This window comes from Rhipicephalus sanguineus, chromosome 2, assembly GCF_013339695.2.
Source record: "Rhipicephalus sanguineus isolate Rsan-2018 chromosome 2, BIME_Rsan_1.4, whole genome shotgun sequence".
Classification (NCBI taxonomy): domain Eukaryota; kingdom Metazoa; phylum Arthropoda; class Arachnida; order Ixodida; family Ixodidae; genus Rhipicephalus; species Rhipicephalus sanguineus.
The window spans coordinates 30656539-30668905 of record NC_051177.1 but is presented as its reverse complement, the minus strand read 5'-3'; the positions used below and the strand labels follow the sequence as shown (position 1 = coordinate 30668905).

At 44.1% G+C, this 12367-nt stretch overlaps 1 protein-coding gene across 1 annotated transcript in view; it reads right to left on the bottom strand.

The window, feature by feature from the left end:
* The window catches only part of LOC119382637 (ribonucleoside-diphosphate reductase large subunit), a 30460-nt gene that overhangs the window by 11669 nt on the left and 6424 nt on the right, over nt 1–12367 (bottom strand). Inside the window, exons 4-13 of the mRNA XM_037650429.2 lie at nt 11335–11435; nt 11170–11229; nt 10648–10687; nt 10070–10232; nt 7855–7996; nt 7691–7774; nt 5279–5520; nt 4139–4340; nt 2350–2496; nt 1522–1743 (exon numbers count right to left, since the gene is read on the bottom strand). Coding sequence (XP_037506357.1) covers nt 1522–1743; nt 2350–2496; nt 4139–4340; nt 5279–5520; nt 7691–7774; nt 7855–7996; nt 10070–10232; nt 10648–10687; nt 11170–11229; nt 11335–11435 — 1403 coding nt within the window. The remainder of the gene's footprint in view (nt 1–1521; nt 1744–2349; nt 2497–4138; nt 4341–5278; nt 5521–7690; nt 7775–7854; nt 7997–10069; nt 10233–10647; nt 10688–11169; nt 11230–11334; nt 11436–12367) is intronic.

The following is a 12367-nucleotide window of genomic DNA, read 5'->3' as shown; positions in this document are numbered from 1 at the left end:
TTCAAGTAACAACTGCAAGGGGAAACATTAAGAACTAGGGGTGTGCGAATATTCGAAATTTCGAATATTTTTCGAATAGTGTTTGCTATTCGATTCGATTCGCACTGAAATTTTACTATTCGAACTTCCCAAAGACAAATGCAGTCAACGTCCGGTTGAAAGTGACCCCTTCAGATTTTCAATATGCTTCACCTCATTACACTCTCGTATTGCGGCAAAGCTGCCTTTCAAGCTCCGTTACGGTCGAACTTAGCCAAGAGACGTCTGATTGGAAGTGGTCCCTAGATTTTCAATATGCTTCACCTCCTCACACCCCCGTATTGCGGCAAAGGTGCCTTTCAAGGTCCGTTACGGTCGAACTTAGCCAAGAGACAGTCAACGTCCGTTTGGAAGTGGTCCCTAGATTTTCAATATGCTTCACCTCATCACACCCCCGTATTGCGGCAAAGCTGCCTTTCAAGCTCCGCTACGTTCGCAAATGTATTAACTCAAGAAAACGCTGGTTCCAATATGGAGATGAAAGATGTGGCAGAGTTGGGGGCTCAATTAATGCTGTTTTGGACCTGAAATTTGGGAAGGAAGTCTGAAAAATCAGACGTCGAAGCTTTTTAGCATCCAAAATTTCAGATGTTCTTATATATCGACGTCTACGAGGCAGATTTGGAACTCCGGACTTGAAGGGAGCACACCCTTGTCTGCCACATCAGTTGGCCTTCCACAGATGTTGAAAGAGAAGGAGAGGCTGAGGAAACGGCATCTCTGCCTATCACGTGTAAAGTGTTGTCGGCAACACTTTGGTTGCACCAAATCATGTACATAAATACAATTCGGCCTCTACATTGCCTCATTCTTGATAAGAAAGACTGAAATATGACCCCACCAGCGCTTCATCAACCTCGCGAAAAGAAACACTTTCATGTTGCTATCTCACAAGAACATACTTAGGGATTCTCTGCAACTTTTTCTGTAATTTCACTTTGAATTATTCGAAAAATGTTTGAGAAATATTCGAAAATTATTCGAAATTATTCGATTCGATTCGCACTCAATCTTTATTATTCGAATTCGCTTCGCACCCAAAATTTTGCTATTCGCACAGCTCTATTAAGAACTCATTTATACTGTTGTACAGCTTGGAAAGATGAAAATGTAGCTGAAATTAGGAGTAAAACATGCAGTTTGCATGCATACGCATGCGCACATTGAGATTGCTTATACAGGTTTGTTTTATCTGTGTACTGTGAAGTCAGTTAAATGCATTATGAGTTTCACTTGTGGAGTCTTAGCAAAGCTATGACGTCTCATTTTGCTTTTGTTTTCACCATCATGTAAGCATTTTTGCATTGCAGGCGTCTTCTAGCTAATTTAGGGCCTCATGCTGCAGTAAAAACATGAAGATGAATCGTTTATGGAGACCTTCTACCGCATCTTAATGTCAAGTACATGCGACTAAAAAATGAAAAAAATATATCTCCACTCTTCTAAAGCACAAAGTGCAAAAGAGCAGCACAAAGAACGCACCCCTTCAGACACCGGTGATCCTTTATAAGTTTCGTAAGGTCCATCCTTTTGCGCAAGCTCACAGCTTGCTTCAAGAGCTCCATAGTAGATGGTCTCAAAGATCTGTCGGTTCAGCAGCATTGCTGGCTCAGAGTCGAATGGCAGGCGAAGCAGGATGAAGCAATCCGCTAGGCCCTGGACGCCGATGCCGATGGGACGATGCCTCATGTTGGATCTCTCGGCCTAAGCATATTGTTTGGAGGAAGAGTCCAAGTCACAAAAGACATGAAACAAGAAGAGAGGAAACTAACAAATAGGCAATACCATAATGGAAGAAATAGTGCTCAAAAGCCGGACATGAAGCATACCACACAAGTGTGGAGGACACAAACGAGTGCAGACAACACACACGAGTACTGCTGCGTGTCGTCTGCTCCATCTCCTGCTTACTGTTCCTTTCACCACAACATTCGCCACCCCAGAACTAGCATTGCAATGCAGTATTAGCACACATCAATGTTAATGTTATGGCATTATACCAGGATTAAAACATCACTCAATAGCAGTGCTTGTGATTCCATCTCATGATGCTGTGTTCAAACTAGTATGGATAGAATGCTCTCCTATCGCAAACTTTCTGGGTAGCATGACAGTACTACAGCACCTGGGAGCTGCTGCCACTACAGAAGCCTTTACAAGAGCATATGAGAGAGCACGTGCATAATTAATATGCAGTTGAGCAAGGTGTTAACACTAAAAATATCTTGACATTGCCCTGTTCAAGGATTCCACCAAAAATGGCAAAGCTAAACAATTTATGTGCTGACTTAACGGTCTCCGTTATCTCACCTCAGGAATTGGGTAGAAGTTCACATCGATGATACGGTTGAGATTCCGTGTGACGACCTGACTAACCTCTCGCAGCTTCTGAAAGTCAAAGCTTCCGTCCTTCACAAACCGGTTTAAGGCAATTGATGCCAAATTGCAGACAGCCACCTGCGATAGAGTGCGTGGTTACACTTCACTTTAGGGCTGAACAGCTGAGGAAAGACTTGCATTTCTCCAGCTAAGCAAATTTTGCACATTATTCGTGTTCAGCTCGAGCCAACGTTACTGGATGGGGACAGTTGGAAAACTCGCACGAGGAGGCGGCCGTGGATTGTCACCCATTCCAGGTGTCGCTTTGCGACCATGTCACGTGACCCTTTCCGCGGCACACAGCCGGCGTCGCGCAGAGCATTCGTAGCAGCAACGGGAAACACGTCACGTGAACAGGGCGCAAAACGATCGCAGCGCCCCCACTTTTTGGGAGACAGCGAGTGGCTAAGCCGCCTCCGTAGCAATCCCGTGCAGTTTTCAAACTGCCTCCATCTAGTAACGTTGGCTTGGGCTAGGCATGCACAATAAGCTTCAGTGTGCTTGATTATTAAATCCTCATGGCATTTATAAAGTCTATTCATTTAACCATCAGCTCCAGAACCAGCATAACACTAGTCTAGTTTAGATCTAGTGCATTGCATCAAGTGTAACAGCTAAGAGACATTTATTGGTACTGCAGCTGCCAACCAAATTTTCAGACATAGAATGTTCTAAAATGCACATTTAAGAAAGCAAGTGGCAAAGTAAGGTGTTATCTGTTTCTATTGCACAGTTAGAGATGTAAACCTCATGGCTGATTTTTTTTTTCTTTAGAACTAGAAACACTGACGACCTAAATGAATATTATTAGGCTTGTGCGAATATTCGAGCACTTCGAATATTCGAACGAATAATACAGTATTCGAATTCGCTTCAATTCGAATTTAAATTATTGAAAATTTCGAAGTATTCGAAAGGAACGAATAGGTGTATATTAGTCCGCTTGTAATTCCCCTGTAAAGGTGGTTTCACTGCAGTGGATGAGTGCTTTACAGTGAATGCACCTTTCCAGAAAAAATCCGCACTGTCCGCTTGTAACCTTCTTTAAAGGTGGTTTCACTGCAGCTGACGGTGCTTTACAGTGAATAAACCTTTCCAGAAAAAATCCGCACTGCCGCGAAGCCCAACTTCAAGGTTAAATGAACAGATTACCCTCACATCAATTCATCATTCTTTGTACCGGCTTATATGCTCCAAGTGTAGTAAATTTTGAAACATAACATATTTTACTGGTTATCACTTGCATTCTACCGAAAGCCAAATTCTGCTACTATTCAAAGTTGATTCCACTTCCTTTGAACCAAAAAGAACGACATTTGCACATGCCTTGTTACAATTTAAAAAAAAAAAAAAAAACGTTGCAGGTTGGTTGGGTCATGACAGATATGCTCGTTTTTCTTTATAATGTGCGATATATACTATTCGAATTCGATTCGAAATTATTCGACCAAAATCACTGTTCACTTCGAATTTGTTTCGAACCTAAAATTTACTATTTGCACAAGCCTAAATATTATCCTCATGTGATTTTCTTGAGCCTACCTTATAAAGGTTTTACAAAACTTAACAAATCAGTTAGGCAGTTAATTGGTAAAAGATGCACTTGACGTATTTGAACAGACAGCCACAAACTTTCTCAAGATTTTTTCGCTTTCCCCTTGAACAAGATGTCATGCACATGCTAGCTGAAGCTGCAGCGCATAGTCCACACGTATCACACCTCATCCGGAGAGGTGTACTCGACGACCTCGGTGCAGAGGTTGCTGCACTTGATGGTGCCCAGGTTCTTCTGGTTAGATTTGCGATTGCAGGCATCCTTGTACAGCATGTACGGTGTGCCCGTCTCAATCTGAGACTCGAGGATGGCAGACCACAGTTGCTGTGCACGTACCTGCCGCCGGTAACGCTTCTCAGTTTCATACCTGCACACAGAGCACAGCCATTTCACAACCACTTCGAAACTTCAGTAAAAAGCAGTTAAACAGTAAGACTGTACTAACCAGTAGTACAGAACAGACTCTGGCCAAGAGCACTTTATGTGACCAAATGCATATTGTTGGGTATTGTATGGAGCAAGCCATACTTTCCTCTACTGTGTGTAATGAGACGATCGAGAGCTACCCTTCTTCTGCCTCATTCTCTTCCATTCCCATGTGAGCGGACTTGTTTTCAGACATGCTAAACGCGAATAAACAGAGAGTTTGCCATTTAGCGGAGTGTCCTGCCTGGTCTGCTTACTGCTACCATGAACAGCCTCAAGGCGTGCACTATCACAAGCATAAACTGCTCCACTATGCCTGTGTAGCTGCCCTGTCTGTTTTTAAGTGGCATGACTGAGACTTTTCCAGTGATCTCCAATAGCCACTGTAGTGTCAGCCCAATCTGCCCTATGCATTATGTTTTTTCATTTCCTCACACCAGTGAAGTCTCTCCCATCCTCAACAGCACACCTGATCTCAGACACCACTCTCATTAAGCACCAGTCACACATTACCTACACTACACTGGCTGTGTTCATCTGAACAGTCTTTCTGTCCCTTAGTATTCAACTAACATTTTTCACTGATTACCCACTGCAAGGTTACTGCGCAATGCCTCACCAGAAGAGTGCAAAGATTGTACATTTTCAAGGATAGTGGTAAGCTAGCTGTCATGACTCAGCAATGCCTGCGATATGCTCTAACAAATGTTCAATCTTCTCCAGGCTTCTTTCTTATGTTCCAGGACCCTGTGACAAAGTGACCCAGATAAACGTACTGTTGCACAGGTTCTAAAAGCAGGCTACTAAACGCGGATTCTCATTCATTGAATTGCTTCTACCTCAAACTTCAGCGTATTGATTAAAGGAAGGCATACGCACTGCACGTAGAGTTTGTCGAACTCGTCACTATGAACTTCGTGCAGCCCGGGGCATTCATGGGGACACATGAGCGACCAGACACCATCTTCCTCCACGCGCTTCATGAACAGGTCTGGGATCCAGAGAGCATAGAACAAGTCCCGAGCTCGAGTTTCCTCTTTGCCCGTGTTCTTCTTCAGCTCAAGGAACTCGAAGATGTCTGCGTGCCAGGGCTCCAGGTACATGGCAAAAGCTCCTGGCCTCTGTTGAAGACAAACACAAAAGGCTGTGTTTGATTGCAGATGCGGCCACCAAAAGTAACCAGCTAAGCACTGTCGCTTCAAGAGGCCATTAGTGTTTCAGTGTCAAAATTGCATTAAGAGTTACTGACACATTCGAGCTTGCAGAAGCTATGAAAGGGTGGCATTCAACAGACGTAAAGTCTAGTATGAGACACTTCAATTTGATACAACAGCTGACAATGAGGTGCCGGACCCGTCATTATCGACTTTACCAAAACGTCAAAAGACAGAAAACGAAATCTGCAAACGTTGCATAGCAATAAGTCTATATATTGCAACGCTACTCGTAATAACTAAAGTGCTGTGCATGTTTCTTCTGACTGCCGTAGCAACCACAGGGATAAAGTGAGCAAGAATGCCACAATGTCACAATGTGTGCACCTCCTATGCACCGACAGTGCTTCAAACAAGGAATTTTTATAGTAAATTATTTGGGGCACTCTTCCACTAGCCAAAATAATTTATACGACTTAAATTGTTTGTACCTTATGCATAAAGACATGGCACTTTCAAAATGCCACATGTCCTTCTCTGATAGCCTTCCATCCCAAAAAACAATATGCACTGCCGCCTGCATTATCCTCTGTGGCAATACTACAGTCAAACCTCGATATATCGAACACGGACATACCGAATTATTGCCTATATCGAACGGTTCCTATATCACGTGGGAAATCGCATGCATTTTTAATTTTTTATTTCGAACGAAGTTGGACGTATAATGGATATATCGAACTCGGCCACCCCAAACTGCCCGCGCTCCGTTGACAGGCGGCGAGCTTTCCCGCAACTCTCGAAAATAGCGGTAGCGCGGTGGGCGTTTACGACTGCTGCACACATCGATGGCGCCGAGTGCGCCACTTGAACGTAGCGGCATACGCACGCCGCAGCCTTGCAGCAATGACGCACTGCACTTGTTGCACCAGCTCCTCCTTGATAGTATCGCCAGGCATCCGTCGCATCGGTCGTTATTGTGCTCGTGTGTTAGGCCTGCCGCGCGTTGTGGTGTGTGTAGCGATGGCTGCAGACGCGAAGAAACGGACGACCCTGACTTTTGCAGCAAAACTGGAAGCAATCCAGGCTGAATGCGTGGGATTCGGACCTGGTGCGTCAGGGACGGAAGGTATGCCTTATCGTCGATAACTGCACGGCACACCACACCGATGCCCAGCTGAGCAACATCGAAGTGGTATTTCTGCCGCCCAACACCACTTCGAAGCTCCAACCGTTGGACCAGGGCATTATCCGCACATTTAAGTATCTACAAGCGTCGGCTGATCGACATTTTGCTTGTAAGACTCCGGATGGGCCAAGATCTGAAGATCGATCTTTTGGGCGCCATCCAAATGCTCAAGGCGTCGTGGGAAAACGTCAAGCAGTCGACGATAGCCAACTGCTTTCGGCATGCGGGCTTCGGTGGACGCACTGACGAAGCATCAGTGGAAGAATCCGAGGAAGCTGAGTTGGCATGCGCAGATGAAGAAAGCGAGCTCGCCGAAACGTGGAGCAAGCTGGAGAGCTTTGTTGGTGCGGAGCCGCAAAGCATGTGCATCGAAGACTTCGTTGGAGGTGACGACAGCACTGGTACAACGGCGGAGCTAACGGATGTAGAGATCGTCGCCGAAGCTACCGCTGAGCAGCCGAATGAAGACGCTGCCGAGGTGGATCCCACAAGCGCTGATGGTGCCCCGCTCCCGACATCAGCTGAGGTCGTAGCCGCTTTGGCCCTTGCGCGCCGCCACTGCAGCGCGATTGAAGGCACCGGCCTTTCACTTGTGGATCGCCTGGACTATGTTGAGGACGCAGTCGTCAAACACGCCATTGCCAACAAAAAGCAGGCTACTCTTTTTCAGTATTTTAAGCCAACACAATAAATACTTTGTTTGAATCTTCAAGTGAGTATTTACTGCACCACGATTGGTTCGTTGATTGTTTTCCACAAGTTCTTGACGCATTTTTTACGTGATTTTTTATATCGAATTCTGGATATATCGAACTATTTCGCGATCGCCATGCCGTTCGATATATCGAGGTTCGACTGTACTACAGCTCACTAAAATACAGCTAAGTATTACACTATCCTATCATCATTTTAACAGCACATCACATGCCAGACAGCTGTCAAACATACCTTATTTCCTCCTTGATCAACATAACGAGCCGTGTTGTTGTAAACCCGCAGCATGGGCACAAGTCCATTGGATGTGCCGTTGGTCTGCAACACAAAAAATAGGGCAAAATGTAGTGATCGGAATTTGTGACTCGCTGCAGTGTAATGAGAGCCGGGCAACTCACTCCGGCAATGTAGGTCCCCGAGGCTCGGATGCAGTGTACGTTGACACCTATGCCACCAGCAGACTTGGAAATGAGCGCGCACTGCTTGAGGGTGTCATAGATGCCCTCTATGCTGTCTTCCTTCATCTGCAGCAAGAAACAGCTGTGCCCCACACCCGGCACATCGCAGGGTAAATATTAGAGCTGTGCGAATAGCAAAATTTTGGGTGCGAAGCGAATTCGAATAATAAAGATTGAGTGCGAATCGAATCGAATAATTTCGAATAATTTTCGAATATTTCTCAAACATTTTTCGAATAATTCGAAGTGAAATTACAGAAAAAGTTGCAGAGAATCCCTAAGCATGGTCTTGTGAGATCGCAACATGAAAGTGTTTCTTTTCGCTAGGTTGATGAAGCGCTGGTGGGGTCATATTTCAGTTGTTTTTCTTATCAAGAGTGAGGCAATGTAGAGGCCGAATTGTATTTATGTACATGATTTGGTGCAACCAAAGTGTTGCCGACAACACTTTACACGTGATAGGCAGAGATGCCATTTTCTCAGCCTCTCCTCCTCTTTCAACTGCTGTGGAAGGCCAACTGGTGTGACGGACAGGGGTGTGCTCCCTTCAAGTTTGGAGTTCCAAATCTGCCAAGTAGACGTCGATATATAAGAGCATCTGAAATTTTGGATGCTAAAAAGCTTCGGCGTCCGATTTTTCGGACTTCCTGCCCAAATTTCAGGTCCAAAACAGCATTAATTGAGCCCCCAACTCTGCCACATCTTTCATCTCCATGTTGGAACCAGCGTTTTCTTGAGTTAATACATTTGCGACCGTAGCGGAGCTTGAAAGGCAGCTTTGCCGCAATACGTGGGTGTGATGAGGTGAAGCATATTGAAAATCTAGGGACCACTTCCAAACGGACGTTGACTGTCTCTTGGCTAAGTTCGACCGTAACGGACCTTGAAAGGCAGCTTTGCCGCAATACGGGGATGTGATGAGGTGAAGCATATTGAAAATCTAGGGACCATTTCCAACCGGACTTTGTCTCTTGGCTAAGTTCGACCGTAACGGAGCATGAAAGGCCGCTTTGCCGCAATACGAGAGTGTAATGAGGTGAAGCATATTGAAAATCTGAAGGGGTCACTTTCAACCGGACGTTGACTGCATTTGTCTTTGGGAAGTTCGAATAGTTCGAACAGTAAAATTTCAGTGCGAATCGAATCGAATAGCAAACGCTATTCGAAAAATATTCGAAATTTCGAATATTCGCACACCCCTAGTAAATATCGGTTGGCATTACAGGGGGTAGAGAGACAATGATTCAGGAAAGGAAAAAAAAAAGATTATCATGCAACTCTTTATAGCATAAATTCTACACGGAGAATCCACACAAATTTCCTAGTTTCCTAAATAACGAAAAACGGGTTGATGCCTATTCTTCTCTTTCACGAGCCTTTTTCCATCTTGCGGGCTTCCACGAAACTGATCTGCCATAACGACTTTGAAGCAAAGGAAATTAGAATTGTGAGAAGAAAACTACATTGCGGAAAGAAGAAGCTGGGTCAATCAAACACAGTATGAAAGGATACAGCAACACATTGTTTTAAGAGCAATAGTCGTGCATAGCAAGGTGGCTTGTGTTTCATTCTGATATTGTGGTGTGAAAAAGGACTTCTTAAACAATCCTATTACAGAAATAACCTTGTTCATCTCATCTGTACAGAATTTACAATCTGGCTGCGCTATACATCTTGGTCTATGTACGTGCTCATTTTCCTCTATGGTACACAAAATGATTGATGACAATGGCATGGTTACTTTAACAAAACAACATTTAGTTAACTAAAAGTAGGACTGCTGGGCAGTGGAATGCGGCGTCTTTCTAGACGCACAGCCGTCCCTCTCCTGCCTTTCTCTCTCGCGCACACCTGTGCTCATTGGACTGGGTTCATTCGAGGTTCAAGTTCAAGTTACACCACCAACCAGCCATGCTCGTACAGTAGCGGGTCCATCTTCTGAGCACCTTGCACACCAAGAGCGCTCACAGGCTAAACAAGACAAGCCAGCAGAATACGACAATGCAACCAGTGGACAACATTCACACGTAAAATAACTGGAGATCACAACACTGAGAAACAACCAAGAAAACATGTGGCAGCACCAACAACAACCCTGCCACCACAGAATGTTCAAGAGGCAGTTTCCTGTACAGCGAGGTGCGATGAGCGGTACCTCGAAAGTTGTGGCCGTGGGGTGCCAGAGTTGAACAGCGTTGGTGAGGCGTGTGTGAACCATTTCTCAGACATGAGGTTGTACGTGTTGAGAGCAGCTTCCACGTCAGTGCCATGGATTCCAATAGCCACTCGCATCAGCATGTGCTGAGGGCGTTCGACAACTGAAACAAAAGAGGACAATGCAACTGTGGTTTACAAACACCTATCAACATGCATGCGGTCTTACATGAGCTCTATACAGTATTACATAACATTCAATCAATCAATCTGATTTTTATTGACAAATCAAAGATTACAAAATATCTGGACCGTTTGCCTACATTGGCTAGTAAACATTCTATACTGCTACAGGCCAGAGCCACCGAGAAAGAAGTTGGTTGTGCCTGAAAAAGAGGACATTTGCACCAGGTCTGGCCGTTGCCATAAACTACTGCGCCCAATCTTTTTTAGGAAACAATATTTAGCTTCATTGCCTGATATGCTTATAAAGCTATGTTTGTGAATGTAGTTGAAATATTTATTTACCTCATTAAATTGCCAATAATTTGCAGGCACAATGTACAGGACCGCACTTACCTTTTCCGTTGATCTTCAACAGATAAGATCTTTCCAATGTCTGCAAAAGAAAAAAAAATGATCAGAAAAATGCTTTTTTAAAAGTTATAATCTCCTGATACAATAGTCTTTACAATTTTCATTAAAACAATCAAATAGGCAAAATGGGCGTGTAAGACATGTAACGGCAGATGGAGATTACGAAGTTCACTAAATGTTAGTATGTAAGCTCACAAAGAACACCAATTACTGGCATGAGTACACATTTCCATATTAAAACTAAGTGTTAATTTCTGGCGTTTTATGGGCCAAAACTGCAATCCAACTACAATGTCTGCCATAGTGGATAACTCTAGGCTAATTTTTGCCAGCTGGTGTACTTTAATGTGCACCTGAATCTAAATATGCGGGCATTTTTTCGACTCTGGCCCCATAAAATGTGGCCATCACGGTGAGTCATTTCATTATTAACACCCCACATATACTAGTACATTTGGCATGATTGAGAACGGAATGAGAAAGGTGTAGGCCACTTTGACTCACCTTGAATCCAAAGTAATTGTAGCTAAAATCTCTGTCATATATGATGGCAGAATTAAAAACCTGCAATCAAATAAGAAGACCCATGTCACAGGAGACCAGCCAGTAGAGTAAAAACATAAGACAAAATGAATGTCCATATTTTGGCTTCTGCATCTTTCCACTCACTTCAGCATTGTCCATGACAATCTTGTACACGCTGTCACTGATCATGGGCGACCTCAACCTCGTGCGCTCATTCACCATGTTGTAGAGATCTTCCACAACCTCTGCAATGTATGTTGAAGGCTATTGCTTCCCTTATAGAAACAAGGAGCAAAAAAAGGCTACAAAGGCCTGACAAAGGGTTCCCACACCTTTGGCATTCGGCAATTGCGGTACAGGTAGGCACACAATATAAAATACATTAATGAGAACAAACAGACAGTCTTTCTTTTGTTCATAAAATGCACTGGTCACTCATATGAAAAGTTTGTCTGAGCAAATGCACTTCTCTACTTAAGAGATCCGCTGCGCTGTTATTGAATGAGAGGCTGCACACTAAATGGCAAAATGCGTGCCTGGCGTTTCCCGCGCGTTATAAACAAACATGGCACAGTGCAGTGCTTTGAATGCTACTGCATGGATGGTAGCCTCATCTAGTTTGTATTGAACTATCGAGGAACCACAGAAAGTAAAGTAGAATCCTTACTTTCTGGAGTTGCAGAAGTCTTTTTCGGAATACACATCAAATGCCCCAGGTATGGGATATTACATGACGGTGTGAAATATGACGAATAAAGAATTTTTATCTGCCGTAGAATGTTTTTGATTTTCTGAATAAAGAATTTTTATCTGCCGTAGAATGTTCTTGCTTTTCTGAATAAAGAATTTTTATCTGCCGTAGCCACAAGTTATATTATTGCAAGAAACGATGACTGATCAGGTTTCACTCCCGGGATACAAAGCACTTGCTCTCCATGGGGTCGGCAGAGGTATCTGCACATTAGTCAGCAGCAAGTTCACTTTCGTCGCACACGATATAGGGGTCCGGCCTAGCAAGACGGAGACCTCCCTAATAGAAGTCATCCCAAGTCAATCAAACAACTCCAGCATTTTTATACTTAACGTATACAGCAGCCCGAGCGATCACAGACAGCGTTTCAAAACCATCATCACTAGGGCAGCGCAACTGGCCGGACACTCTCCATTGGTAGTGGCA